The sequence below is a fragment of the Bubalus bubalis genome, chromosome 5, assembly GCF_019923935.1.
Source record: "Bubalus bubalis isolate 160015118507 breed Murrah chromosome 5, NDDB_SH_1, whole genome shotgun sequence".
Taxonomy (NCBI): domain Eukaryota; kingdom Metazoa; phylum Chordata; class Mammalia; order Artiodactyla; family Bovidae; genus Bubalus; species Bubalus bubalis.
Genome location: NC_059161.1, coordinates 123933079 through 123960573, shown reverse-complemented (window position 1 = coordinate 123960573; position 27495 = coordinate 123933079). Strand labels below are relative to the sequence as shown.

Sequence of the window (27495 nt, the reverse complement as noted above, 5' to 3'; positions counted from 1 at the left end):
TACGACCGGTCCGCATACGGCCAGGGTCTAGCAGAACACAGATGGTAGGGCAGGCAGCTATTCTGGGGAGGGGGAGGGCCAGGAGGAGGGGGCAGGGAGCAGTAAAGGAAGACCAGGCGGGAGGCACAGCAGGTGCAAAGGCCCTGAGGCAGGCAACAGCTTGGCTGCTGGGGGAACTGGAAGGCTCAGGTTTGAAGTGCGGTAGGGAGGGTAGCACGGGAGGAGGTTGCGGAAAGAGGTGGGCTCTCCAAGCATGGGTAAGCACCTGGAGTTTGAGCTGAGCTTTGCACCAAGAGACAGCTTCTGACTGAGATCTCTGGGCTGCTGTGTCAGGGTGGGCACCGGGAGTCAGCTGGGAGTGGGGGCTTCCGGAGGGCCCTGCTGTTGCTGCTGCTAGGGAGCAGTTAATGATGGAGGCTTGGCCCTGGAGGGGATAAGCAGAAGGCCTGGCTTCCATGGTGTTGTGGGGATAAATCTGACAGTCTGTAGATGGATAGAAGGGGGAAGGAAGAAAAAGGAAAGACGCCTGGTTGGGCGCCCCAGCAAAGTCTGGGGCCACCCACTGAGAAGGTAGGAAGGACGGAGGGGTCCGAGGTTCAGTTCTGCATGCAGAGAGTTTGGGGATGAGAGCAGGCTGCAGGCCTTGGGGGGCAAATGCTCAGAAGAGATGAGAAGCTGGGAGTGCACCCGGGATTTGGGATGCATGGAATTGACGTGAAGACTGTGGGAGAGAGACTTCCCTGGTGGTCCAGTGGTTGGCACTGCCTTCCAGTGGGGGGGGGGCGGGGGCGGTGTGGGTTCCACCCTTGAGCTAAGATCTCACATTCCCTAGGGCCAGAAAGCCAAAATGTTTTTCAAAAAAGCCAGAAAGGATATTGTAACAAACTCAGCAAAGACTTTAAACATGGTCTACATAAGAAAAAAAATCTTTAAAAGAAAAGAGGGCGTGGATTAAGGAAGAAGGGAGGCCACAAGGAGGCTGTGGAGGGCCAGGGAGCGGCCTGGGGCTCGGAGGCGGGGTCCAGAGAGGGAAGAAGGGGTCTGGGGTGCTGAGCACACAAGGGAGGCCAGAAAGGGCCAGTGAGTGAGTTCAGGCGGCCAGCATGGTGCCTCTGACCTTGGCCTTGACGGAGAGGTGGGGCTGGGGGGAGGAAGACGTGGAGACAGAACTTAGGCGGTGGAGGAGAGCGGCAGAGAGAGGAGGCCACAGCTACAGTGCGTGGCATGCGGGGTCGAGGGAGGGTTCTGTTTTCGTAGAGCGGGTACAGGAGAAGGTGTTTGAGGGCAGCCTGGTGGAGGGGGAGCGCAGGAGGAATCCTTGGGAGGTGAGCTGGGCAGCATCGGCTGGGAGGATGGACCTTTGTGCCCATTGACCCGAGAGAGGGAGAACGCGATGTGGGCAGGTATATGTGTGTGAGGGGAGGCAGCACCCCATAGCTGTCTGAGTGGGAGGATGAGTGGAGGAGGCTTGGAGAGGGAGAAGGGGGAGGGGGGACTCACTTCAAAGCAGCAGCTGCCTTGGCCACCTGGGGGAGATGGAGAGTTTAGAGGGAGCCTCTGCTAAGTTGGTGGGAGTTTTCTCCAGTGATTTGCCGCTCCTGGGGCAGACCGGACACATTGGGGGTACTTCTTCCAGGAGGCTGGTCCGGCTTCCCCTCTGCTCGGTTAGGCCCCAGACCTCACCTTGCCTCCCAAGCTTGGTGCGTGGTTCGTGTGTGCGTGCTAAGCTGCTTCAGTCAGATCCGACTCTTTGTGACCCCGTGGACTGTAGCCCACCAGGCTCCTCTGTCCATGGGATTCTCCTGGCACGAATACTGGAGTGAGTTGCCATTTCCTTCTCCAGGGGATATTTCCGACCCAGGGATCAAACCTGTCTCTTATGTCTCCTACATTGGGTTCTTTACCACTGGCGCCACCTTGGAAGCCTGGTGCATGGTGGGAGCTCAGTAAAAACCTGTTAACTGACTGATGTGTGTTCAGACTGCCAGGGGAGCCAGAGTCTGGATGGAGTGGTGGAGGGGAGCAGGTTGACTGAGCCCGGCTGCCCTGGTGGCCTCGGGCCGGCAGGGGGAGCCCATGAGCCGCAAGCCTGGACCTCCGCTCCCCTGCCTGGTGTGGCCCAAAGGGAAGACCAGGCCCAGCAAGGGGAACCAGCCTGGATGGACCCAGAGTCTGTGAGTGGATGAGGAGGGCCTAGCTTCCCACTCAAATCACTAGCCGTCTGACTACAGGTGGCCTCCTAACCTTCCTGGGACCATTTGCTCATCTGTAAAATGGGGACGATTCCAGCCATGCCCTTGAGTCAAGCTGGGGGACACCTGGGAGGGAGACTTCTGGCAATGCAGGGGCCATGCCGCAAACAGGTACCACACCTACTTGGTTCTGCCGGCCTGTGAGGAGGACGGTTGTCCTGGTTCCCTGTGTCCCGCTGCCTACACATAACAGCAATGATGATGTAACTGATTCAGTGCCACCAACCTGCCTGGCCTTAGCATGTATGAGTAAGCTTGAAATCACTCTGCAAGGGCTGTCTTAATCCCCATTCTATACATGAGGATACTAGGGGCTCAGAGGTGTGGAAGCAGCTGGCAATTGGGAGAGTTTAATTCTGAACCCCTGAGAGACACCCTCCACCTCCATCAGCCTCAATTTCCCTTCCTAACAAAGGGGGTGGGGCAAGCTCTTCCAGGGGACCCTCCTTCCGCATGCCATCCCCGTGAGCTTGCGGAAGGGTGAATGCACAGGGCTGCTTTGCATCCTTGGACAAAGCGAGCCTTCCCTGGACGGAGGACAGGAGACCTGTGGGCGGTGGGGGGGGCGGTGGGGGGGGCCCCTGGGCTGCTCCCCTCCCCGCCCGCCTGACTGTCCCATCCCATCCCGCTGCAGCGTTTCTGAAGGGCCTGAGTGACAAGCAACGGGAGGAACATTACTTCTGCCGGGACTTCGTCAGGCTGAAGAAGATCCCGACGTGGAAGGAGACGGCGAAAGGTAGGCCCTGATCTGGGGACCCAGCTGGCTGAGCGTGGTGTGGTCCCTGCAGACCCTTGTCTGGGGAGAATCGTCCAGACGAGGCCAAAGAGAAGAAGGGTGGCGGCATTTATGAGTGCTTGCTCTTCACGGGGCACTTTGACGTGTCACCGCTTTTCATTATTAACACAGCCTGAGGTAGATTTGGTAGTTTGTTGAAAAATGATTTCTTTCTTTCTTAAAAAAATATTTATTTGTTTGGCTGCACCAGGTCTTCGTTGTGGCCTGAGGGATCTTTGGTTTTGGCTTTAGTGCAGAATCTTAGTTGCAGCATTCGAGATCTAGTTCCCTGATTAGGGATCGAACCTGGGCCCCCTGCACTGGATGTGTGGCGTCTTAGCCACCGGAGCCCCAGGGAAGTCCTTGGTTTGGCTTTTATCCCCGTTATGTCATTGGGAAACTGAGCCTTAGACGCACGATGCCATGGCTGCTAGAGCCGGGATTTGCCAGCCTGGTGCAGTGGCCTGCGGGTCAGCGTCCTCATGAGGACCTCAGCCCTGCACGTTGCAGAGCTGGTGACCGGGAACCCGGGCCAACACACGTAGTGCTCCCAAGTCTCAGGTGTTTGTTGTTGTTTAGCTGCTAAGTCGTGTCTGACTCTTTTGCGACCCCATGGGCTATAGCCCACCAGTCCATGGCTCCTCTGCCAATGGGGTTGTCCAGGCAAGAGTACTGGAGTGGGTTGCCATTTCCCTCTCCAGTGGATCTTCCCGACCCAGGGATTGAACCCTCCTCTCCTGCATTGGCAGGCAGATTCTTTACCACTGAGCCACCTGGGAAGCCTCAGGTCTGGGTGACCCAGTGTGTAAAACGGGGATGGATGGCATGGCTTCTCTACCTGTGTGTAGCATTGCTGTGAAGATTCAAGGAGACAAGTGTGTGCTGCACACAGTAGGCGCTTGGTCAGTGTGGGCTGTCCTCAATCGGGTCATCGGTCCCCATGAGGCACCCTGCCTTTGGAGGCAGAGGGCGGTTGATGGGGGTTTGCCTGACCAGGGACCCTGGTGGCTCGCTCCACCATGGGGGCCTCCCCGTGACCACCCCTCGGCCTCTGCTTGTTCCAGGGGTGACCGTGAAGGTGGAGGAGCCCAAGTACAAGAAGGACAAGCAGCTCAACGAGAAGATCTCCCTGTTCCGAGGTGACATCACCAAGCTGGAGGTGGACGCCATCGTCAACGCCGGTGAGTGGGGCCTTTGGGCCGGGCCTGAGTCCGAGACCCCGGCGGCCACCTCGTCCCTGTGCCAGGCCTACTCGGATGCCACCTGGCTCCAGTGAGGCTCTGGTTGCCACTTGAGGGTGGCCCACTGGCGCCGCGGACGCCTCTCCCCATGGAAAGCCTGACCCGCCGGGTCAGGGATGCCTTGGCTGAGCTGCCTCGAAGCTCTGAGACCCATTAGCAGCCGGGAAGGGAGCGAGCTGGGCTGGAATCGCGCCGGGCGGCCCTGCCAGGAAGGCAGAGGCCAGAGGGGGTGGTCCGACCTTGGGGGCTGCAGATGGCCCCGAGCACTGCTTTCCTTCCTCCGCCTCCTGCCCACCCGGCCCTGCTCTGAATGGGGGGCGGGCGAGGGAGCATGTCAGGGAGCGTGTCAGGGGAAGGGTAGGGAGCAGAGGCCCTGCGCCCATGCTTGGCTCCCTGCAGCATCTTGCTGGCTTGGCCATTTCTTGTGATATGTTGAGGAGTCTGCTGTTTCTCTCCCCTGTCGGGAGCGGGAGAAAGGTGGTTGTAATCCTTCCAGGTGGTGGTTGTCTGGCCGAGGTCAGGAGTGGGGTGTCAGGGGACGGTCAAGTCCAGCGGGTGCTCACATGGTTCAGGGGACAAGGGCGAGTGGGATCTGTACCCCCCTCCCCCACACTGTGGGTACCAGGCGGCACAGGAAGGAGCCTCCTTGTTAGAGAAAGGTTCGAAGACCTGGGCGGACCCTCTTGTCTTGGACTTCGATTCATAGGGAACCTCTGCTGCACAAGCCCCCCTGGCCCAGCTGCACAGTCTCGGGCACCCCAGGAGGGTCTTGAATCTCCTTTGTCTCACCCTTGGGCTTGCAGCCATTGGCGGACCCCAGAGCTGCCCGGGGTGTGGAGTGGCCGAGTGATTGGTTCTGGGTGGTGCCCATGCTGCGCTGGCTAAGTGACAGGGCTTGAGAGACCTGGGGAGAGGGGCAGCTCGGCGGCCCCTCAGCGCCTGCGTGTCGGTGGCCGGGGCTGTCCTTCCGGCAGTGGCATTGCGAGTGCGTCTCCTCGCTGATGTTCGCAGACCTGTGTGGCCACAGGGGTGTTCCTTCCCCCGACATCGCCTGTCTCAGGGCACAGGTGACCAGTCACGGGAAGGCAGGAGTTCTGACTCCGAGCAGAGGAGGTGGGATTTCTGCTCTTGTGTTTCTCTCGGGCCACTTGGATGGTGGGTGGCAGGGAGGTCTCCATGTGAGGGACTCAGGGCTAAGACAAGTCATAGTGGCCCAGAGGAGAAGGGTCTTTTTGCTGCCTGGACCCTGGAGGGCTGGTCTGGGGTGGAAGGACCAAGCCGCAGGGCCCCGGCTGAGGGGACAGTGCCACAGCACTGTGAGGCTGCCCTTCCTGGTGCCCTTGGCCCTGCAGTCACTGGCAAGGGTGTGCGAGGTGCCCCGCTGATGTTCTGGTTCCGTCACTATGTCGTGTCCGACTCTTTGCGACCCCATGGACTGCAGCACGCCAGGCTTCCGTGTCCTTCACTGCTTCCCGGAGTTTGCTCAGGTAGGTTGGCCAAAAACTTTGAGTTTTTCCTTAACATCTTATGGAAAAGCCGGAGTGAACTTTTTGGCCAACACCATGCCCTTCTTTCTGAGCTGCAAAGCAGCCAGAGGGAAGCGTGGGACGTCTTGTCACCTCCTTCACAGCCAGGTGGATGGTTGGTGGCGGGAGGGAGGGTGTGGGAACCAAGGCAGGGTGTTGGTGGGAGGCAGACAGAGCAGGCTGGGGGCTCTGGAGTCTGCTCGAGGCTGTAGGAATGATTAATGGCTCTTCCCGAGCACCCCCGTGCCTGGCCAGACTCAGAGGGCAGTGGCTCTATCGGCCTCTCGTGCCCTCTGGAAAGCACTTTGGCCCTGGCTTCATTTGATTCTCCAGAACTGGAGGCCGGCAGTGTTTGCCACACCTGTCTGGGGACTCGCCTTCTCTGTGGACTTTCCTGGGCTTGCATGATGGGGTAGGTAGTGGGAACCCTGTTAGGAGCTGATCCTCATGAACTGTGATGCTCACGCAGCAGAGCTCCCACATAGAGCCGGCATCCCCTGCAGACCCCCCCTCCAGGTCTTCCCGGCCAGGTGTTTGAGTGGCCTTGGCTTTGATCGGATCTCAGGGGTCCTTGGTAGTTTGGGGACCCTCCAGCGTCCTCCCTGAGCCTTGGCTCAGCCTGTGGCCGCCGCCCACCAGGGGGCAGCAGAGATCGCGGTTCCCGCGCCCCCTAGAGCCCGTAAATCAGCGTGTTTATTAGCGGAATAAAAGTCGCGGCAACGCGGGGCTTTTCGGGGCTGCATAAATCTGGTCTGTGCCTCGTGAAACCCATATGTGCTTAATTCATATGTAAAGTTTCAAGCAGGAAGAGAATACGTGTCCATTAAATTCTATTTGACTTGATTATACTCATTAGCCGTGAATAATTGCTTCTCAGCGCCGACCGCCGAGCCGCCACAATGAGCAAAAGGAGCCCAGCAATTATCTCTGGGTGGGAATTTTTAAATTTTTATTTTTGAAGTCAAGGGCAGCGTTGACCCGGCTGGGATCGGTGGCCCATGGGGAGCTGTGTGGGTCGGACAGGGCTGGGGGCTTGAGGTCTGCTGTGGAGCTTCTGGATTTTTTGTGGGGGTGGGGGCAGGGTGGGGGGCGTCTTTCCTTGTCCCCGAGGCCTGATGGGGAAGGGTGGGGAAGATGCCATCCTGCCTGGGCCTGGCTCCAGCTGCGGGCACCGTGGAGGGGGAGGCCTGCAGGGCTATGGAAAGGGCCTGTGAGAGAAAGGGGTCCGCACCCCCGGAGCCACCTCCATTGTGAAGAGCTGGGGCTGGGGGGGGTCTCCAGCCCATCCCTAGGGGGAACCCTGGGTGTCCTCCCTGCCTGCCCTCTTTACTCCTCCCCTCCCCACAGAGGGACTCCACCCACGGCCTCTCTCAGGACTTTGGAGACTCAGACTGTTTCCCAAATGTTCCCCTGGCATCTCAAGTCCAGGACTGGTCTTTATTCCGCTCTGTTGGTGTGTGATGTGTGATTGGGGTGTGTGTGCTGTGTGTGCGCCTGTGACAGTGGATGCGTGTGTGTGGTTTGTTGTGTGTATCACACTGTTGTGTTATGTGGTAGATGGAGGGGGCTGGGGCTGAGTAGAAGGCTATGTGCCTGGCCGGTGGCAGGGCATGAGGTCCCAGGGGACGGGACCAAAGCCCCTCAACCCCCCCTAGTGCAGTGCAGGCCCCCAGGCCCTCCTGGGACCTGCCCCACTGGCTGCTGGCCGAGGCCACTTGCTCGGGCAGAGCCTGGAGAGTCTGGGGCTCCGGCCATCTGCTCTGGCCGTGGCTCCCGCCCACGGGGGCACACGGCATCCATCTTAATTATATTGGGCTGCCACGCTGCCCAGATAAGCCAGAGAGCTCCTGAAGCTCCCATTCTCCGGGGCAGCGCCTGCCTCTCCAGCTTGGTCCACGTCTCTCCCTGCGTGTGGGGAGAACCAGGCTGGTGTCTCCTCCGGAGAAAGCTCAGGTCTGGGGAATCCCCCCCGGGGGGTGAGGTGCATCAGCTTCTGGAGTGTTCATGTCTTCCCTTTGCCACGAGATGGGAGAGCACTGTGAGAGGAGGCAGCGTGACCTTGAGAGGGTCCCTTCCATGCCCTTGAAGTTCCCAGCAAACCAAGCCCGTGCTTGTGGGCCCCTACTTCCTGACAGACAGCCGAGTCTCAGGCAGGAAGTGTCCTGTCACACAGGAAGACCCCTCCTCTGGGTCCTTCCAGGGTCCGATTGCTAGCTTTGACCTTCAGGACATGATGGGACCGAGTGTCCCCAGACACTGCCCAGCTGTCTCAGGCTGGTGTGCCAGGGCTGTGGGCACAGAGGCCAGGAGCTAGCTGGGAATCGTAACTTTCCAGTCAGCCATGCTGCGGCCTCCGGTCCGGCGTCTCCAAGCCTCTATTTCCCCATCTGGAAAATGGAGCGTCGTTGGCCCCGCCCCAGAGAGTGGGGCTGAGGGCGACATGCACTCAGGCCCATCTGGCCCTGGGCCAAGGGCCTGGCACGTAGTGAGGCCCCCGTAAATTAGTATTGGAAAGTCAGCGTGAGAGCAACTAAGTAGAATATAATGTGACAAAGCAGTGGAAGCGCGGTCTGAACAGAGCGCCACGCGTCGCCTCAGGGACCAATTAATTCTGCAAGGAGGTGGCGGGAGGCGCAGGGGGTCAGGGGAGCCTTTGAGGGGCCCAGGCGCGTGGGCCCGAGCCCTGCGGAACGGGTGGGAAGCCATGTTTCAGAGCGACAAGCTGGCCGCTCTGGGAGGTTTTTAAGCTGCTTATTTATTTAAAATAAGGCATGAAGTGGTGCTCTGTTTCCCTAAGTCTTGGGGCTTTGATTTGTGAGAATCTGCCAGCTGCTTCCATCACCCTCCTCCCCCCAAGCCAGCCAGAGCCCTCCCTTCATTCCTGCTGCTGTCTGGAGGGCCCGGAGGAGCCCGGCCCCCGGCTGTCCCTGGGCCACCGCTCCGAGCCAGTGATTTAGAGACCGCCTTGATGGACTAGCAAGCAGGGGGGCCGAGGGACGCCGACTGCCTTGTGGGAAGTGATCTGACGCTAAACTGTCGCCGTAAATCGCTTTATCTGTCACTTCAGATTTAAATGTGTTTGCTGAGGCTTGCCGGCCGGCCGGGCCTCCGCAGCCGCCCGCCTTCAGCAGCAACTTCCCCGCGGCGGGCATGGAGGGCAGGCAGGAACCTGTGAGCCTTGGAGACCTCACTGGGCCCTGGCCCCTGGGGAGTGCAGGTGAGACGGGCCTCACCCTCCATGCTGACCGCATGGCATCCCCACAAAGCAGGGGATGATCCCCATCTTCAGTGATCAAACTGAGGCTCAGAGGACGAGATAACATGCCCTAGCTGGGCAGGTGACCGAGTTGGAATTTGAACTCCTGTGTAGTTTTTCATTCATTCGTTCAGCAGACAGATATGGCAGGCCTGTCGTGTACCAGGCACTGGGGTAAGCCCTGGGCTACGAAAGACTCAATCTCAATCCTCAAATGCAAAGTGAAACATGCGAATGGAATGGAAACGGACAGTAGAGTGTCTGAGGGATGGGAGTCACACCTGCAGAGGTGGGAGGCAATCTGGAAGGCTGCCTGGAGGAGGCAGCACTTGAGCTGAGAAGTGGGGATCTGAGTCAGAAGTCAGACAAGGATATAACAAGGGGAGAAAGGGAGAGCGCTTGCAGGGAGGGGTGAGGAGGTGGGACTCAGGGGAAACTCTGGGGGCTAGGAATAAGCCACGGTGGGTTCTGAGCTGAGGGTTTCTCTCTCTGGTATATCCACACCCCATGCTACCTCTCCTGGCCTCTTGGTCTTATTGTATCAGCCCCATGGTGTTGATGAGAAACTGAGGTTCAGAGACTTGAAGCCACTTGCCTGATGCCACACAGTTAAACAGTAGTGGCACAGATGGGGAGGTTTGCTGGACTCCAGAGCCTCCAGGAAATGCTTCCCCCCACACACACCTTTTTAAAGAGTAGCTGGGACTACCTTCTCTTTGTCCCTTTTTCTTTTCTGGTTTAAAAATCTGAGTCCCCAGGTTGGGTGTGTTGTCATCTGTCCTCCCTGCAGGGACATAGAGAAGTGGGGCGGAAATGGGGCATGGTGGGTGATCAGTGCAGAAAAGAAGGGTCCAGGTTCATTGGCCCCGCGAGGCCTTGTGGTGGGCTGCAACTCCTGTGGCTTTCCTGTCCTGTGGCCCAGTGCCCGCCCCGAGCGCCCCCCACCGAGCCCTGCTTCTGCGCTGGGGGCAGGGTGCCTTTGCCTGTTCCCCCTGGGCCAGGGGCTGCCCCCACACTGCACATATCATCTCGTTTCTGAGGCTGGCACTCGTGTTCCCCCAGCTTACAGACGAGGAGACTGAGGCACGCAAGGGGCGCAGCACTTGGTAAAAAGGCCGAGCCAGGAATCAAACCCTCATCTTTCGATCTTGGGGTTTGACAGGGACGTCATTGAACTTGCATTTTCAGAAGCTCCCTTTGGGTCCAGTCTGGGGGTGAGGGGCCGAGTGGCCAACAGAGAGGTGTGGGCTGCAGGTAGCCCCCTCTCCCACATTAGAAAGCCCAGGAGACCGGAGACATTGCCAAGGCCTGATTTCCACCACTGCAGGAGGAGGACGGCTCGTTTCCACAAGGTCGAGAAGCGGTTACGTAAATTCATAAATGATGGATCTCTCCTGAATTATTGAGATTCCCTCGAGGGCCTGCGGGGCCTGGTCCAGTGAGCCGAGCTCTGGCCAACGGGCGGGACTTGAGGATCCCGGCAGGTCCTTTCCCCCCAAGCTCTTCTGCCAAGTTTCTCTTTGACGGTCAGATTGTTCCTGTCCTTCCAGAGGGAACGTGATAGTGGGCTGCAGACCTTGGACTGGTTGACCCTTTGTCCTGAGACTCACTCATTCATTCAACAAACGTTTGTTTGTTGAATGAATGAGTGATCACATGTCCTTGAGAGTTGGCAGGAGGGACCAGATGAACCAGTGATTCCCCCCGGGCCGCTGGGACGTCAGCTGCCCCAGCCCAGGCCCTACGCCGCCCCTCTGGTCGCAGAAGTCAGGGCGGGAAGGGACTAAAGCCCCGTGTAGATGAGGACGCTGCTGGTGAGGTTCCTGGCTCAGTGTGAGGCTCAGTGACCTTGGCCTGCTGCCAAGACAGTCGCAGTGTCATAGGGAAACCCAGAGAGGGACAGTGACCTGCTCAGGGTCACTCTCTAGCATGCCCTTCCTCCTGTGTCTCTTTCTCCCCATCACCAGGAGCAATTGGTCAGGAAACGGAGGTAGGGGGGTGGGAGGGGCAGGGCTCCGCCGCCCACCACCCCCTCCGAGGGGCCCCGAGCCCCTTCCTCCCGGCTCCTCTTGTCCTTGAGGACACCCAGCCTCACCCACACCTGTGTGCCCGTCTGTGTCCCCAGCGTGCTCTCCACCCCGGGCACTGAGCTGAGGAGGCCGGAGCTTGTGGGAATGTGTGTGTTTTGAAATTAATGGGGACCATTAAATTGGCCAAGCATGAAAAGGGCTGGATCTGCAGGCCTTGGCTCGCTCTCCCGGAATGATCCGCCAGCGCCTTGGCAAAGGGCTGCCTGGTCGGCTTCGGGCCTCCCCAGGAGGCTGTGGCTTGCCTGCCATTTAACGCATGGGTGCCCTGTGTCCCTAGGAGGTGAAGGGACTCTGAGAGCCAGAGATCCCTCTGGAAACTGGGGGCCCCTTCCCTGTCTCTCAACAGGCAGCTCTGCAGACAGTGCTGTTTGTGGAGGTGTTGAGATGAATCTGTTTTCTCTAGACCGCTGGGCTTCCCTGGTGGCTCAGATGGTAAAGAATCTGCCTGCAGCGCAGGAGACTCGGGTTCGATCCCTGGGTCGAGAAGGTCCCCTGGAGAAGAGAATGGCAACCCACTCCAGTATTCTTGCCTAGAGAATCTGAGAGGGTAACAGGCAGGAAGGCCAAGGGTCTCCAAACGGAGGAAATGGGCTGCAAGTGTCTCTTAAAATTCTGTGTTGCTATGATGACACCTGGTTCCACCTGAACTTAACTTTTCTCACACCTTGAGCTAAGGTGTTTTTTTTTCTTATGGAAATGTTTTTCTTAAGCTATGTTAATGAAACTATGTATTTGCTTTGGAATTTGCCTTTCTTCAAAATGGTTCCACCAAAGACTAACTGTTTTCCTTTTCTCAAACCTTGGGCTGATAATAGCTCCACAAACCAGTATTCATATCAATTGTTTAATGGTTGGGGTTGACACACCTCATTCCATCCTATCTCAAAAATGCGCATTGTGGGAGAGGGGCCGGGGAAACTCCCTCAGACTTGAGGGTTCTCTGTCATCTGATTAATAGCTTTCTAACAGACGTAAAACAGCTTGCTGAAACTAGCAAGGGGGGGGCACTCTCCATCCCCCTTCTGATGTCTATGTCAGAAGCTTTCTGTATCTTTTTTACTTTAATAAAACTCTGCTACACAGAAGCTCTTGAGTGATCAAGAGTTGGTCCCTGGTCCCAAAGCCAGATCTTCTTCTTCAGAGATCACGAATCCCACACTGTTCACCGTAAGCCATCAAATCCCATGGACAGAAGACCCTGGCGGGTTACAGTCCATGGAGTCGCAGAGTCGGATATGACTGAGCAACTAACACTTTCGCCAGACCCCTAGGGTGGGCTCACACACATGTCAGAGTCTGACTTTGGGGGCTCCTGGGTGAGACCTGGCCTGGTCCCAACTTGGGGTGGCCTTTAGGATATGTTGTTATTCAGTTGCTGAGTTGTATCTGATTCTTTATGACCCCATAGACTGTAGCACGCCAGGCTCCTCTGTCCTCCACTATCTCCCAGAGTTTGCTCAAACTCATGTTGATTAAGTCAGTGATGCTATCTAACCATCTCATCCTGTCACCCACTTCTCCTTTTGCCTTCAATCTTTCCCAGCATCAGGCTCTTTTCCAATGAGTCGGCTCTTTGCAGTCAGGTGGCCAAATTATTGGAGCTTCAGCTTCAGCATCAGCCCTTACAATGAGTATGACCTAGAAGAGAGTCAAAGGATTCAGCGCCACCCCCCCGCCCAGCCCCCTTACCTCCCACTGTCTAGATAGCCCCACCAGCTCTGGAGTCTCCAACTCAGGACATTGCAGTTGGAGTTGGAGAGTCCTGGGCATGAGTCCTGGCTCAACTGTGCACCAGCTGTGTGGCTTCAGGCAAGCTCCTTCACCTTTCTGAGCCTCAATTTTCTTTCTGTGAAATGGGGATATAAGTGTTCCAGGACCCGGTGTTGTGAGTTTGAAAGGAGACAGTTCGTGGGGGGCACTCAGCATGATGACGTCTGGGGTAGAGGAAGCCCAGGAAGTGCCAGCTCTGTGCCCGCTGTGGTGGCTGGTTCCGTGGAACCAGGCCTGCTGTGCACCAGCACCTTCCTGGCCTCCCTGTGGTGAGCTGAGCACTTGTTGGGCCCAAGGCAGCTGAGGAGGGCCCTTCCTGACTGCCAGGAAGGGTTTGGGGTCTCCAGACCACGAGCATGCAGGGCAGGTGGGCTAGCCCCCCACCCCTCTGCTCTGCTTTTGCCAGGACTGGTGTGTGTGTCACATGGCAACAGCCCCGGCCAGGGGATGGCCCCCTTCCCGGGGGTGGGGTGGGGTGTTGACTGAAGCTCTCTTGTTAGCACTTGGTGGACTCCGCTGAGCTGGAAGAACTGAAGCCACCAGCCCTCCCCTCCTCTCTCCTCCTTGGGGTCTTCTTGAATTTCAGAAGCTCACCTTTGGGGCTCATTTAGTTACTTTGTAAATTATTTGTGCTGATGTTTCCTCAGGCCCTGCTGGCAGCAGTGACCCCATCACTGGTTCCCTTTCCCTGTAATCTTATTATTATTATTATTTTTGACCACACCCAGCAACCTGTGGGATCTTAGTTCCCCAACCAGGAATCGAACCCTCTCCCCGTCAGTGAAAGCAAGGAGTCCCAACCGTTGGACCACCAGGGAAATTACACTCCCCCGCCAGCCCCACAGTCTTGATTTATTACTTATAGAAAGGGTGCAGCTGTCCTAGTGGAGGTGGGGACAGGCCTGGAGGGCCCCCACGGTGCAGCACGGCTGACCTTGGAGGCTGCTCACAAGATATCAATAGACTGGGGTAAAATCTGGTCCCACGTGCTGCTTCTCCAGGTCTGTTTCCAGTGTGCACCCCAGGGGAAGATTAAGAGGAGAAAGTGAGTGAGTATCTGTAGTGCCTTGCACACTGGAGGGGTCAGTAAATGCTGAGTACTATTCTTATGAGTGAAGCATCTCACTGTACCACCCACTAGACTGGAGCCCCTGGAGGGCAGCGGCAGGACCCACTGACCCCAGGTCTCCATCCGTGGACAGGGCTGGCACATGGCTGGTGCCCATCTGTGGGCGGGGGGGCGCCTGAGAATATCTGCACAGCAGGTCCCCAGGGGGGACACAAAAGAACGGGAACTAACGATGCATCTCGGTGAGGGCTGTTGGGTGGAAGCAGGCCTGCCCAGTGGGCACAGCCATGGAGGGGGGCTCCCTCTGCCTTACATACTGGGCAGGTGAGGGACTGCAGCTTCTTATGTCCTTGTGGAAGTGTCAGAAGCCAGCGAGGACTTGGAAGCTAGCAGCTTGGGCTGTAGCCCCTGGGGGAGATCACGTACTTGGTTGTGGACCTGGGTGGCCCCAGTGGGCCTGTGTGGCCCCGAGAGGGTGGCGGCAAGGGGTGGACACGGCCGGCTGGCATCACCTGCTTCGGTTCATTGAATCCCTATCAGATCACCCACACCCAAAGGCAACAAGTGGTCCTTGTACAGTGGTGCCCACCCTCCTCCTCCCCATCGCTGCTTCCTCCCCCTCTTTGGACATTGTAATTGCCATAAAAATAGGAGCTGAGCTGCAGTGGCTGCTGAGGAGCGTGTGGGAAGAGAGAGGCCCGGCAGTAAGCCGTCCCCCTGCCGGCAGGGGCCCGCGTATGTTTCATTGTCGCTGCCTGGCTGTATTTCACGTAGGTTTAAACATCATCAAACGCCACATCCCTTTTGAGAAGCAAGAGCTGCCTTGTTGAGGAGAAACAGGAACATTGAAATCTGCGGAGCAAATGGCCCAGAGTTGACATTTGCGACGGGAGCTTTATAGCTCCGTCAAAGGCGTTAAGGCCAGCCTGTCAGCCAGCGGAGAACCTGCTGGTGAGGCTCACGGGTCATGGGAAGCTGGGGTGGTTCCAGCTGAAGCCTTGGAGTTTGGCAGAGAAGGGACCAGAGAGTTGCAGGCAGGGCCGGGGTGGGGGGTGATGGAACTCTGTGGATCACCGACTACCTCTCGGCCTCCCCGGCTTTGACCTTGCCTCAGCAAAGTCTCCCTCCTAACAAGGCAGATGGGAGCCCCGTTTGGTTCGTGGAGCAGGGTGCTGGGCTCTGGGGCTCAGGGGGTGGGAGTGGGGACACGCCAGGGACTAGGGCTGCTGCAGCCGCTTCCAAGACCCTGTGACCTTGAGCAGGATACACCTCCCCTCTGAGCCCCGGTTTCCTCGTCTGTAAACCCGGGAGAGTGACGCCTTCTCTGAAGGTGGTTTGGGGGATGGAGATGCATGCAAATGCCTGGCAAGTCATTGGAACTCAATAAATGGTGACTGTTACCGCCGAGCAAGTAGGCGTTTGAGCTGGAATTGATTTTTTAAAGAATGTTTAAGCTACCTATTTCCACTGAAAAACAGGTATAATAAAACCGGGGAACCATTAAAACAGGAATAAAAAGAAGTGACAAGGAGGATGCTGGCCTGGGCATTAATAGAAATGTGCCCTGTGCTCCTGGCCACACCTGGAATCCTCTGGCCTGGATGCTCTTGGCACGTGCTGTCTGACCTGCTGGCCTCTTGCCTTGTTCCCGGGTTTGCTCAGCCCGTGGAATGCTGGTGTCTGGTCAAATCAGGGCCCACGGTTCATACCTGTCCTTGTGTTTTATGCTCTTGGTGACTGCTTGGGCAGCTTGGCTCCTGGTACTTACCTTGGCCCCATCCAGAAGACACCTCAAAACTAGGCCTTTGTAACAATTCTCTTTCTACTGTGTATGAAAAGTGGCCGTGAACTTCCCTGGTGGTCCAGTGGTTAAGAATCCACCTGCTGATGCAGGAAACATGGATTCGATCCCTGGTCTGGGAAGATTCCACATGTCACAGAGCAACTAAAGCCCATGCTCCACAACTGCTGAGGCCCGCATGCCCTAGAGCCCAAGGTTTGCAACAAGAGAGTCCACCGCAATGAGAAGTCTGTGCACGGCAATGAAGAGTAGCCCCCGCTAGCTACAACTAGAGAAAGTTGTACAACAAGTTGTACAACAAGGGCAGCAGTGAAGACCTAGCACCGTCAAAAATAAATAATAAATACATTTTTTTAAAAAGGAAAATGGCTTTGAGCTTCCTGGCAGCCATAGCAAAATGGGAAATAAGATTTTGGTTCTGTGACTCTAAACTTGGAAGTCTACTTATATTTCAGCTTCATGCCTCTTTCTCATACTTTCTCCTCTGCCTCTGCCACCCTTACCAGCTATTCTTTATTTGCCTACGGCTGCTTCACTCCTTGCTCCAGACCCCGCCTCTAAGTGCAACCCCCCTCGCAGCTTTGCTCCCGGCTTGGGAGGGCCCTCTGCCCTCTTGTTTGTCGCCTGGCCTCTGGGCCTCTTGCCTCGCGTAGGCCCACTGGGTCTGCCACTGTGATTTCCCTCAGATGAGCCAGTGACTAATAAGGGTTGCCCCCAGGGGGCCGGAAAATCTTTCCCTCCTTAATATCAGAGTTTAAAAATGTGTCACCATCGATTTGAAGAAAAGACTTGTTCCTGCTGAGAAAAGTGGCCTGGAGATTCGTCTCGCCTTAGGAATTACACCCAGGCAGCTGCATACATTCCAGAGCCACAGAGGCTCTCCATGCAAATGCCGCCTCTCAGCCCCACAGCCAGCCTGGAGAGCCCCCGGAGCTGGCACCCCACCTGCCCACCTTGCGAGCTCCCGCAGGTACTCTGGGAGCCCCGTTGCAGGGGGGCATCCTTGATGAGAAGAGCCTTATTTCTCTCCACCTCTTTGTGGTGAAGCTGGATGCTGAGCCCATAACTAATTCCATACCGTGATGTGCTTTAACCCTGGAGAAGGAGGAGGAGTGACTTCTGAAAGGGGGATCCCCACAGCCCTGGTTGGGGGGGGGGTCCCTCCTTCACCCTTGCGTGTGGATCTGTTGGCTGCACATAGATTTGTCCCGAGGGTGGGATTAAAAAAAACAGGGCCTGGATGCCTCGTCTCCTGACCCTGTTTCATCCTTGCCTGGAAGGGACTTGTTGGGGTCATTTTGTCTATCCCCCTGTCTCCAGGCAGTCTCCCTCCCCTCTGGCTGGCAGGCCTGCCCCTGGCACTTTGCCCTCATCCTGGCCCAGCCTCCTGCCCCACAGCCCCAGACCATGGTCCCCTCCTGGTCCAGCTGACCAGGGCAATCAGTGTAACAATGACCTGGCGGGTGGCTTTTCAGCCTGGAAAGCTGGTGACTAATCTCCAGCCAGGAAGCTTGAACCAGATCCTGTACTGTCCACTGGGCCACGTCACCCTTGAATGAGTGAGTGAGTGAGTGAGGGCAGTGGGCCCATGGTAACCCCACGTAGTTCCAGGTATCTGTGAGTGGGCGCGGCGTCAGCCCAGGATGGGGGTGTTTGGAGAGCTTGGTAGAGGTCAGGGCACCCTGTCCCCCTCTGTCACATGGAGGTCATGGCGGCTTTATTCTCCTGGGAGGCTCACGCAAGCGTGGCACAGAGCAGAGGGGTGGCCTTGGCTGGCACCAGGATGGTGGCCTGCAATCTGTGGTCTGGCTGTTCTGCCGGGAGCTTAGTGCCGGGTGGGAGAGAGGTGGCCCCAGGGTGCCGGTGTGCCCTCGCTGGTTTTGGGGGAGCCAGTGCAACGGGCAGTCAGGGTAAAGGTGAGCAAGAGGTTTGCAGCCTTCCGGGCGCTTGCTGAGTCGTCGTTTGTCAGCTGGTGTAGGGATGTCTGCAGGCTGGTCCCGGTGCCTGCCACCCCAGCTACAGAAAGGGCCCTGCCACGGCTCTTGGCAGCTGTTACCCTGGGGAAGGAGGGACTTTATTCTTCTGGGCTAAATGTTATCGCCTTTATAGACTTTGGAAATCAGTTTTATGGCCTGCGATGTTTGTCCGCTGAAATACGGAAAGCGCTGGAGGGGAATGAACCACAGGGTTGCCTCTGGCCCTGAAAGGTCAGGTGGCCGAGGGTGAAGGGGCAGGGCTCACATTTATCCACGTCTGGGTCACTCTTTGTTGACTGTCATAGCTGGAAGGGGCTTCTCTGGTGGTGCAGTGGTAAAGAATCTGCCTGCCAATGCAAGAGATGAAGGTTTGATCCCTGGATCAAGAAGATCCCCTGGCGACTTGCTGGGGAAGTGACTGGTACACACCGACATGGTCGGGCCTCAGAATCTCTCCTGCCATTTCTTTTTTTAAAAATAATTTTATTTATTTATTTATGGCTATGTGGGGTCTTTGTCGCTGCGTAGGCTTTTCTCTAGTTGCCGCAAGTAGGAGCCTCTCTCTAGTTGCAGTGTGTGAATCTCCCATTGCGGTGCCGTCTCTTGTTGAGGAGCGTGGGCTGTAGGGCACACAGGCTCAGCAGTTGTGGTGCCAATACTGGCAACTTGCTCCAGTACTCTTGCCTGAAAATTCCATGGACAGAGGAGCCTGGTGGGCTGCAGTCCATGGGGTTGGAAAGAGCTGGACATAACGGAGCGACTGAACATGCATACACATGTAGCTGGAAGCGGGGCAGGGATGGTGTGCACCAGAGAGGGCCCTGGAATTCTGTCGGGAGGGTCAGCCTGAGGCTGCAGGACCTGCCCCCTTTGTCAGCTGGTTCCCACTGAACTGGGCTGGCTACTAATAATTGTTGCTTCTTCCTAGACATCCCTCTATACCAGCTGCCTCCTCTCGGGTGCCATCCAGGACACCTTGCCAGCCACAGGGCAGTGTAGTGAAAAAAAAAAAGCCAGTCCTCTGGGTTTTGCCAGCTGCGATGCCGGCCTGGCAGGGGCTCCCACCTGCAGAAGGTGCTTTGTCTCCGAGCAGAGTTGGTCCACCGGGAGCTGGGTGGGGTGTATGGATGCAGTGGGAGCCCCCTGCAAATCCTCCTCCCTTTCCTGGGACCAGGACCCTTGAGGGAAGCCCTGAGGGTCTGCCCCAGGAGAAGGCTGCTTCTCTGCTCTTCTCTTGATGTACAAAGAGCTCCTACACATCAATAAGAAAAATGGGCAAAAGATGTGGACAGGCAATTCCCAGTCAGAGAAAAACAAATGGCCAGTAAACAAGTGAAAAGATGCAGAACTTCGCCGGTAATCAGGAAAAAGCTAATTGAAATAAGACATATCACTCTCCACGGCTGGAGAAGAGGCAGAGGCTGGAATTGCCGATACGCGCAGGTTTGGTCCCTGGAGGAGGGAAAGGCAGCAGAAAACCGGCCTTTGCTGGGCTCACCCCTGTAGCTCGCACGGCCAGCGCAAGTCTTGGAAAGACTTGCTTTATCCCAGAAAACACGGAGACCTTCTCTTTGCTCACAGGGAGTCTCAGCAGGACCACTGCTGCTCTTGTGGCCCCCGGTTTGCCATGCCCACCACTGGAGACGCTCCCAGGGGGATTGGCGCCCGGCCTCATTCCCACGCTCAGCTCCCTTGGCCATGGTCTGTCTGGGCCTGGCCTCTTATGGGGTGGACACCACTCCCTGCTGGGCAGTGCCTCTGGGTTTCAGCTCTCTCTTCAAACTCATGGCTGGTGCTGGAGCTGTGCTGCACAGCTAGGGGGAGAGGGTATCCGGCGAGGCCACAGTGGAGATGGGGGCCCTCGGCGCTGGGCAGCCCTGACTCGCATCACAGCTTCTTCCTCCATCCCTGGGATCCTTGATTTAGGGAAGGTCTTGTGCAAATAGTGACCTTGACTCTCTGACTCTCTGGGCATCGGGATGGGTACACCCAACTTCGTCTGGCCTCAGAATCTCTCCTGCCATTTCTTTTTTTAAAAATGATTTTATTTATTTATTTATGGCTGTGCGGGGTCGTCATCACTGCTAGGCTTTTCTCTAGTTGCAGCAAGGGGGAGCCGCTCTCTAGTTGCGGTGTGTGAATTTCCCATTGCGGTGCCGCCTCTTGTTGAGGAGCACGGGCCCTAGGGCACGCAGGCTCAGCAGTTGTGCTGCATGGGCCTAGTTGCTCTGTCGCATGTGGGATCTTCCTGAATGAGGGATCGACCCGTGTCTCCTGCACTGGCAGGTGGATCCTTTACCACTGAGCCATCAGGGAAGCCCCTTTCCTGCCATTTCTGGTTCCCTCTCGGACCCTCTCCAGTCCAGACCAGCTGAATGGTTTTGGGCCCCTCACCTCCTAGCCATTGCACCCTCTCTTCCCATTTTCACGTTTGACTCTGGTCATTCAAGCTCCAGGTCCCGGTTTGGATGTCATTTCCTCCCGCAGCCTGCCCTGACCTTCCACCTGCTCCATAGCCCAGCCGTCCATTCATGGAGCAGGTGCAGGGCTCTGAGGCTGCAAGGACAAGCAATGGAGATGTGGTTCCAGGAGCTGGACACCCTGGGGAGCTACACCGTCACCTGCAATGATTTGATTCTAGAGGCAGACCTGTCGGGAGGGTCAGGTAGAGGGGTGGGGGGAACATCCCAGACAGAGGCCTGAGGTGGCTCCCTGGGGGTGTCTCAGCTTCTTTCCCCCAGGAGCAGGGAAGGCAGAGGGAGGCCGGGGCGATTGGCAGCTGCTCCTGGAAGCCCAGTCGCCCTTTTTCTGCCTGCCCCAAGAGGGCGGCCCTTATCTGTAGAGCCCAGCGTGGCCCGACCACAGCAGAGCTGCCTTTGATGCGGAGCTCAAGGGAGAGCACAAGTCTCACTTCAAAGGGCTTTAGTCCCGGGGAATCTGGGTCTCCAAGTCCTTGAATCATCCTGCCCCTCCTGGACAGCAGGAGAGCCCCAGGCTGGGGGAGAACTGAGCCTGGAGCTCAGCTCCTGGGGTCCCATGCAGTCTCCCCTTGTGGCTCCCTCCTTCCTGTCCTCCAGCCCCCAAGGCCCAGCCTCCTGCCAGCCTTCCCTTTTCTGGACCCCCATCCTGGACGGAGGAGGGCACAGCCCACCTCCCTTCATTCAGAGAGTATGAAATGAGGGAGGCCCAGCCCTTGCCTCTAAAAGACACTCAGGGTAGAGTGGGAGCAGTGGGCACAGCGCAGGGTATGAGTCTAACTAGGGGGATCCAAAGTAATGGGCGCTGGTCAGGGAAGGCTTCCTGGAGGAGGCCTGCCTGGGGAGGCTTACTTCCCTGCAGCGATATCTGGTGGGGGCTGGCCTGTGCCTTTCCCTCCAGGTTCACAGATCCCAGTCAGGCTCCTTAACTGGCCTAGGACCTGGTTCACACACGAACCTCTGTCACCATAGCCTTGGGCAAGCTCCTTAGGCCCGGGCGTCAGTTTACCTGCTTGAAAGTGGGGATGAGCGAGGACGGAACACGGTGACAGGTGTCTGGTGCCTGGCACCATCGGGCCGCACTGCCTTGCCTCTCACAGATAGAAGTCCCCCCAATCATGAGATGCCAGATGTGGGCCGTCCCACGGGGAGGACACACAGCCATTACAAGACCCCAGGGTGCCGCCCAGGTGTGCCAAGTGTCTCTCCGTGCCAGCTCCCGAGGACCAAGGCCTCGCTGAGAGCATGTCTCTTGCGTCTTCCCGGTCACAGGTTCCATCTGCCAGCCCCTGGGGAGCCGCCATCCCTGCTGACGGGCCTTCGGCCCCTCACCCTGGGCTTGTAATCTCAGCTCTAAGGGAGTGCAATCCCTTTCTCCAGCCCCACCACAACTAATCCATTCGCCAGGGCCCCGATCCAAGAGAAAGCTAATTAAAGAATTTCTGCTCTTGGCTCAGCCTGGGCTTTGAAGATTCCCCTTGGTCTTCCCAAGTATCTGAAAACAGGTGGAGAAAGGGGGCCTCAGAAAGGGTGTCGGATAAGCCCCCAGAGCCTCAGTAATAGGCTTAATCCCCACAAAGCCGGCGGACGTCAAACGGTCCCCCCGCCGGCACTGCTGAGAAGGTGCTCAGGGCTCGTGACCCCGTGGGCCCCAGACCGCACGCTTCCCTGCCCCTGGTTTTCTGTGACCGTGAGGCCGTGCATTTCCCTGGGAGGGTCAAGGCCGTGGAAGGGGAGGGCGCAGGCCCCTGGCCGCACCGTCTGCAGGGCAGTGAGTGGCACTGTGACGCTGAACCTTCTCATCTGTGACGCCGGAGGTCCCTGCAGGAGGATGGCTGTGACCCCTGGCACGGACCTGATGTCCCCTCGGGGGGCTCGCTTCCTCCTGCCCCTCTGTCCAGAGCCCCCCATGTTTCTTTCGAGAGCTTGTGTGCCTTTTGGAGATTTTAATCAACCAACCACAACCACATAGGGTTATTCAACACTGTGAGCAGAGTGTGTGAGCCACAGGGAGAGGGGTCTTTAGGGTCCTGCTCACTTGCTGTCTGGGGACCTGGCACACAGTAGGTGCCAATAAAGACTTGTTGGTCGTGTGGTTGGTAGACCCTCCTGAGAGGGGTGCTGTTTGCTCTCACAGGACTTACACTACCATTGCTGTCTTCAGAAAACGCCTGCAGGGTCTTTGGGGGAATCACTGAGCCCCTGAATGTGGGGTCAGGAGGATCTTAGAGTCAGCCCTCCTCAACACTCTGAGCCAAGCCTGGTATAACACCTGGAGAGAATCGGGGTGTCGGCTGCCACGCCAGCCACCCCCCGCCCCCTCCCAGGCCGCTGCTCCCCCATTTCCCTTGCAGTCCTTGGGGTGCAGGGAGCATTTAGACCCGCAGTCCCTCGTGCAGGGGCCTTGGGCCCACATCACGGAAATAAAAATGATAAAGAAACCGTCACTGAATTCTGGGTGGCAGTAAATTACTTAACACCTGAAACGGGTTGAAATGTGGCCACTGTGGCTTTTAATAAGCCCATCTCCAATGCCGCCGCTTCCGTGGGGAGCCGGCCGGCCTCTTCTCGAGGCATAATTTCTTCGTGTCCCAGGCTTGGCAGCGGTGCAAATAAGATTTCACGTCCCCTGTAAATCTCCGCGGGGGGAGCGCCGGGTTTTCATTTGTGCTGTCAGTTAGCGGCTCGAGGGAGCCTATTTACTCCGCCTCGGAAGGAGAGGGTCCCTCAGAGGTGCCGGTGCCAGGCCTGGGGGCGGCGGCTGTGCAGAGGCCGGTGCTGACAAGGGGACGAGGGCTGCGGAGGACGGGAGGGGAGGCGGGTGGGCCGGGGGCGCCTGAAAGTGATGCGCGACCTCCTTCCAGCCCTTGGGAGGCCCCTTTTCGGGGCTGGCGGGGGACCTCAGCTCTGTCTGGGGCCTCGTACTCTGGTGCGGGGTGGGAGTGGGGTTGTTAGGCCCCTCCTGGGTTTGGTTGCTTCTTCTCCAGGATGTTTGGTGAGGCCGAGACCCCTCCTGGGAAGTAGGGGCAGGAGGACAGAAGCTTCTGGAACCTGGTGGTGGCCGGGTAAGAGCAGGGATGGGATGGCAGCCACCCTTTATCCTACTTGAACTGACCGACCAGTAGGAGCTGGGTACCAGAAGCAGGGGCCTTGGGCTTTGGGATGTCCCTTGGCGGCTGAGCAGCTATTCGGGGGCTTACTCCACTCATGTCCATAACCTCAGTGATACGTGAGGCCTGAGATTTCTTTGCGAAGGAAAGGGCTGGAAACTGCTTGGCTGGAGTGGGGCTGCAGCAGGGGAAGTCCAGGGTCTCGGGGGAGACCAGCCAGTTCCCCAGGGGCCATCGGAAGATGCAATGGGGTGACTAGGGCTCTTTGTTGCCAGCCTGTCACCTCCACCACCCAGAACTCGCGCTGCCTCAAGGGGCCCGCCCACTCTGCTTGCTGTCCTGTGAGGATGGGCTCAGGACCACTCAGACCACCTTCTGCTCTTCAGAAAGGGTCAGTTGTGTTTGGAGGGTCTTCTTTCCATTGACCTGGAATGCAGGTCCTGGGATCTCCCCCATGGTCCCTGATGATTTCCTCCTGTGGGCCCATCCCTGTGGGCCTTCAGCCACAAGCCGCCCCCCACCCAACCCATCCAGGGCATTTACTAAAACCTAAGATGCCCTCATCTCCACCCCTGTTCTCCGGAGGCCGAAAGCTTTGGTCAGCCTGAGAGCCCCTCTAGCAGGTTTGGGGAGCAGGCTGCAGACCTCAGGTGGGGTCGTGGTGGTGTGGGGAGCAGCCCCAGGGGCTGTTGTGGAGACACCTGGGCCTCCCTGGGGGACGTGCCGGCCAGCTCAGGGCCCATACCTGGGAGCCAGGGGTGCTGCGTAAACCCCGAGGGCACCAGGCCCGGGGCCTGCGCTCCCTGGACAAGCGGGGGCATGGGGGTGCGGCACTGCAGCCCTCTCACGGGGCCCTGGCACACGCAGGAGCAGAGTCGGCGCTGTCCTGCTGGGAGAATCGAGAGCCGTGAACTGTCCTCACGCACAGGCTTTACAGACGCACAGGGAGTAGGCGGTGGGGCCTGCGGGTCTCACCCAGCTTTGAGGCCCTGCCTGGGGAGCCCCCAGGACAGGCATTAACCCGGTGGTTCCCAGCCCATGAGCCCTTCCTGGGCAGAACTTCTGTTAGCTCTCAGGGACTGAGGAACACAGCCCCGGAACCCAGCTCTCCTCCTGCTCTCGCTTGAAGAGAGGGGCCCAGGGGCACCTGGTTCTGGGCCCTGCTGTTGGTCGTGTAGAGGGGGTGGTGAGCTAGGGGTCGGGGCAGGGGGAAGTAAGACTGCCTGCTGACCGGTGCCCGGTCTTGCCTCCTTGGGTCCCGCCCTGATGGAGTGATCTGTTGGTCGATCGATTTGCTGTTGTTTATTGGCCGTTCACATCGGCCATGCCTCTGGGGTCTGAAAGGGGAGGAAGGGAAGATGCGCCCGCCAGGGGCCCCTAGTGAGCGAGGTCCTGGGACCCGTCACCTGTGCAGGTGAGAACCAGCAGGTGCGGCCCGGTGGACACGGCCTCACCAGAGACGAGGCCTGAGTTGAACCTTCAACTGCCCTCAAGGGCATCGGGCCAGGAAGTCGGGGTCAGGGCCTGCCAGGGAGTGAACAGTACCCGGTGTGGCCAGGGGTGGGAGCCGGCGGATTGGCGCCATGCTTCCGGAGGAAGCGGAGTCTTCCAAAGGGCGTACAGGACCGGACCCGCCTCTGTGCCCTGGCCTCAGCGCTTCTGACAGCCACGTGCCAGGCCCTCTCCCTTGCCCCCCAAGTCCTTCTCGTCTGAGGAAACACCCTCAGTGGAGACATGGCTCCCGGAGACCCTCCCCATGCCGCCTCGGCCGTGAGCATCCCTTCCCTACCTCCGTGAGGCTGGAAGGGGGCCCCAGCCCCACCTCCAGCACACAGTAGGCCGTCAGTAAACATCTACTGACTGGCTGGTGGATCATGTTCTTAAAAGACAAGTCTCAGGTGAGGGAGTAGTAGGCAGCCCTCCCGAGTACCCCCCCGTGTGCTGGGTGGGCCCTCGGACGAGGTCAGGGAAGCCGTCTGTCCCTTCCCCAAGGCCCACAGTCTCTGGGATGCACCCCCCGCACCCCCGCCCAGGGGGCCAGCACTGAGGACTAAGAGGGTGGGGGGAAGGGCATCTACAGGGTCAGAGCACCCCGTGTCACCCCAGCCAGGCCACCTGCTAGCAAGGCACATCCAGAAATAACCTTGCTTCCTTGGAATATAAGGGAAAAAGCTCATTAACCCGTTTCCAGATGTGGAATCAGATCTAAGGCAGAAGTAATGAGCTCTTATTTTATGTTAAATTTAGCAGAAACTGCTATTGTTCTCACGGAAAATAGTTTTTTTCATACCCCGCCCCCACCACCGAGGTGTGAGATATCAGAGTAGGCCTGCAGAGTCGTGAAGTCAGCGGGTGCATCTTGGGGATGAAGGGTGTTGGGGGAGGGAGGACCGGGGCCAGCAGAGGGACAGCTGTGTCCCCAGCGCCCGAGCGGTTCCAGGCTTATCTGAGTGCCCACACGGCTGCTGGAGCCTCTTACAAGATAATCCATGGCTTCTATTAATACGTCTACTCATGAAAACCCTCTTGGAATTGGCCTTTAGCTGGCAGTCGCCTTCCCTGGGGCCTGTGGGATGGGGTCAGACGTCCCTTCTCCGTCCTGCAGCAGGATCACAGTTTTGGTTCTGGTGGTGCCCGGGGAACGTACTAACCCAGAGTCTCCTTCCCGCCCAGCCACCACCTCTGTGCTGGTGGGCCCCGACAGCCGGGCTGACCCTCGGAGGGCAGCCTGGGGAGGGGACGTGGGTAACCAAGACCTCCTGGGTGACAGATCCTGGCCCCGGGCATGCTGGGCCGCCAAGTTGGGAGTCAGCAGCTGAGAGGCCTGTAAAAGTTAAATCTTTCTATTTATTTCAAGAAAAGGACAAGGAAAGTGGACTTGGACATTTTATATGAAAAGAGACAAACAGAAAACAGGACCAAATAAGTTCATCACATTCATCTCAACATTGAAGTTTCAAGGCACCTACAGGAAGGAGGCCCAAGGGCAGTTCGCAGTGCACTTTGGTTTGTGTTGTCGTCGTGGTGGGTGTTTGCGTGTCCAGTGGTGAGGCTGGGAGGGGGGCAGGTGGGCCCCGGGGCCAGGCCGGGTCAGCCAGCCTGGAGTCAGATGGCAGCAGGCAGGAGCGGGAGCAGTTCCACCACTCAGACCCCCGAGACTGCTCTGCCCTTCAGAGGGAAATGAAAAAGATGGGGGTGGCCGGGGCTGATTCTGCAGGGGGGGAGGTTCAGGGGCTCAAGGGAAGCAGGGGTGCCCTGGCAGGGGTCTCTCAGATGGCAGGAGGGACCTTGGTCGCAGCCCTGCCCTCCCTGGGCCGTGGGCTGGCCAGGCATCCGCCTTCTGCAGCAGAGGGACCCGCTTTGTTTACCAGGCTCTGCCCAAGGACCCCTCCCTGCTGTCTTCCTCCCCAGGCTGTGGGGGAGGGGTTCTGTCGAGCCCCCCGGCCACCCGGCCGCCCCCCAGCCCCGCCCGTGCTTTATCACCACACCTCATGAGATACGGTAACCTTTGAGCATTGGGAGGGGAGATTGCAGTTGGTAGCTCTTAAAAACATTTGCTCTGCAGGGCGTACGCATGGGGTTTCCTTAGTTTACTCTTCTCCTTCCCATCCCTGTTCATACCCTCCTGGGGATGTTCAGAATTAGGGGGCGCCCGCCCCAGCCAGCAGAGTTGCGCAACCGTACTGTCTCTCTGGCTCGCCCATGTTCACAGCTCCGAAGACGTCCCCAGCCTTCCACACCATCTCCCCACTTCTCTGCCTCTCAGATGGCAAACTTCTAACGCTGGGCACTTCTGCTTCCTCCCCTGGGGTCTCGGTGTCTCCTGGACGCTGGGTGGGCTTCTTAGCTGAGGCTGCTGGCCTGTGGGCAGGTGGTGTGCCGGGCTGGGTTAAAAAAAAAAAATCTAAGCTAGGTCCAGGGTTTTGTGTGTCTTCTTCCTGGGGTCCCAGAACCTTTTGAAAACAGGACCAGCCGGAGGTGGGTGGTCTCTGGACCCTCTGCAGGCGTGTCCTCCGCACAGGGCACTGAGAAGCGCCCTGGACCACTGAGTTCCCAGAGATGAGCAGGTGGCAGCCCTGCTGTGTCTTCCATTGCTGGCTTGGGTTGCATTTGTTTTCCTCCGTCTTGAGGAGAGCCCGGTTGGGTCATCTA

At 58.0% G+C, this 27495-nt stretch overlaps 1 protein-coding gene across 2 annotated transcripts in view; it reads left to right on the top strand.

Annotated features, from left to right (window-relative positions):
• The window catches only part of MACROD1 (mono-ADP ribosylhydrolase 1), a 154185-nt gene that overhangs the window by 7561 nt on the left and 119129 nt on the right, over nucleotides 1-27495 (top strand). For both annotated transcript variants that reach the window (XM_025286593.2, XM_025286594.2), the window contains exons 2-3: nucleotides 2887-2988; nucleotides 4092-4208. In XM_025286593.2, coding sequence (XP_025142378.1) covers nucleotides 2887-2988; nucleotides 4092-4208 — 219 coding nt within the window. The remainder of the gene's footprint in view (nucleotides 1-2886; nucleotides 2989-4091; nucleotides 4209-27495) is intronic.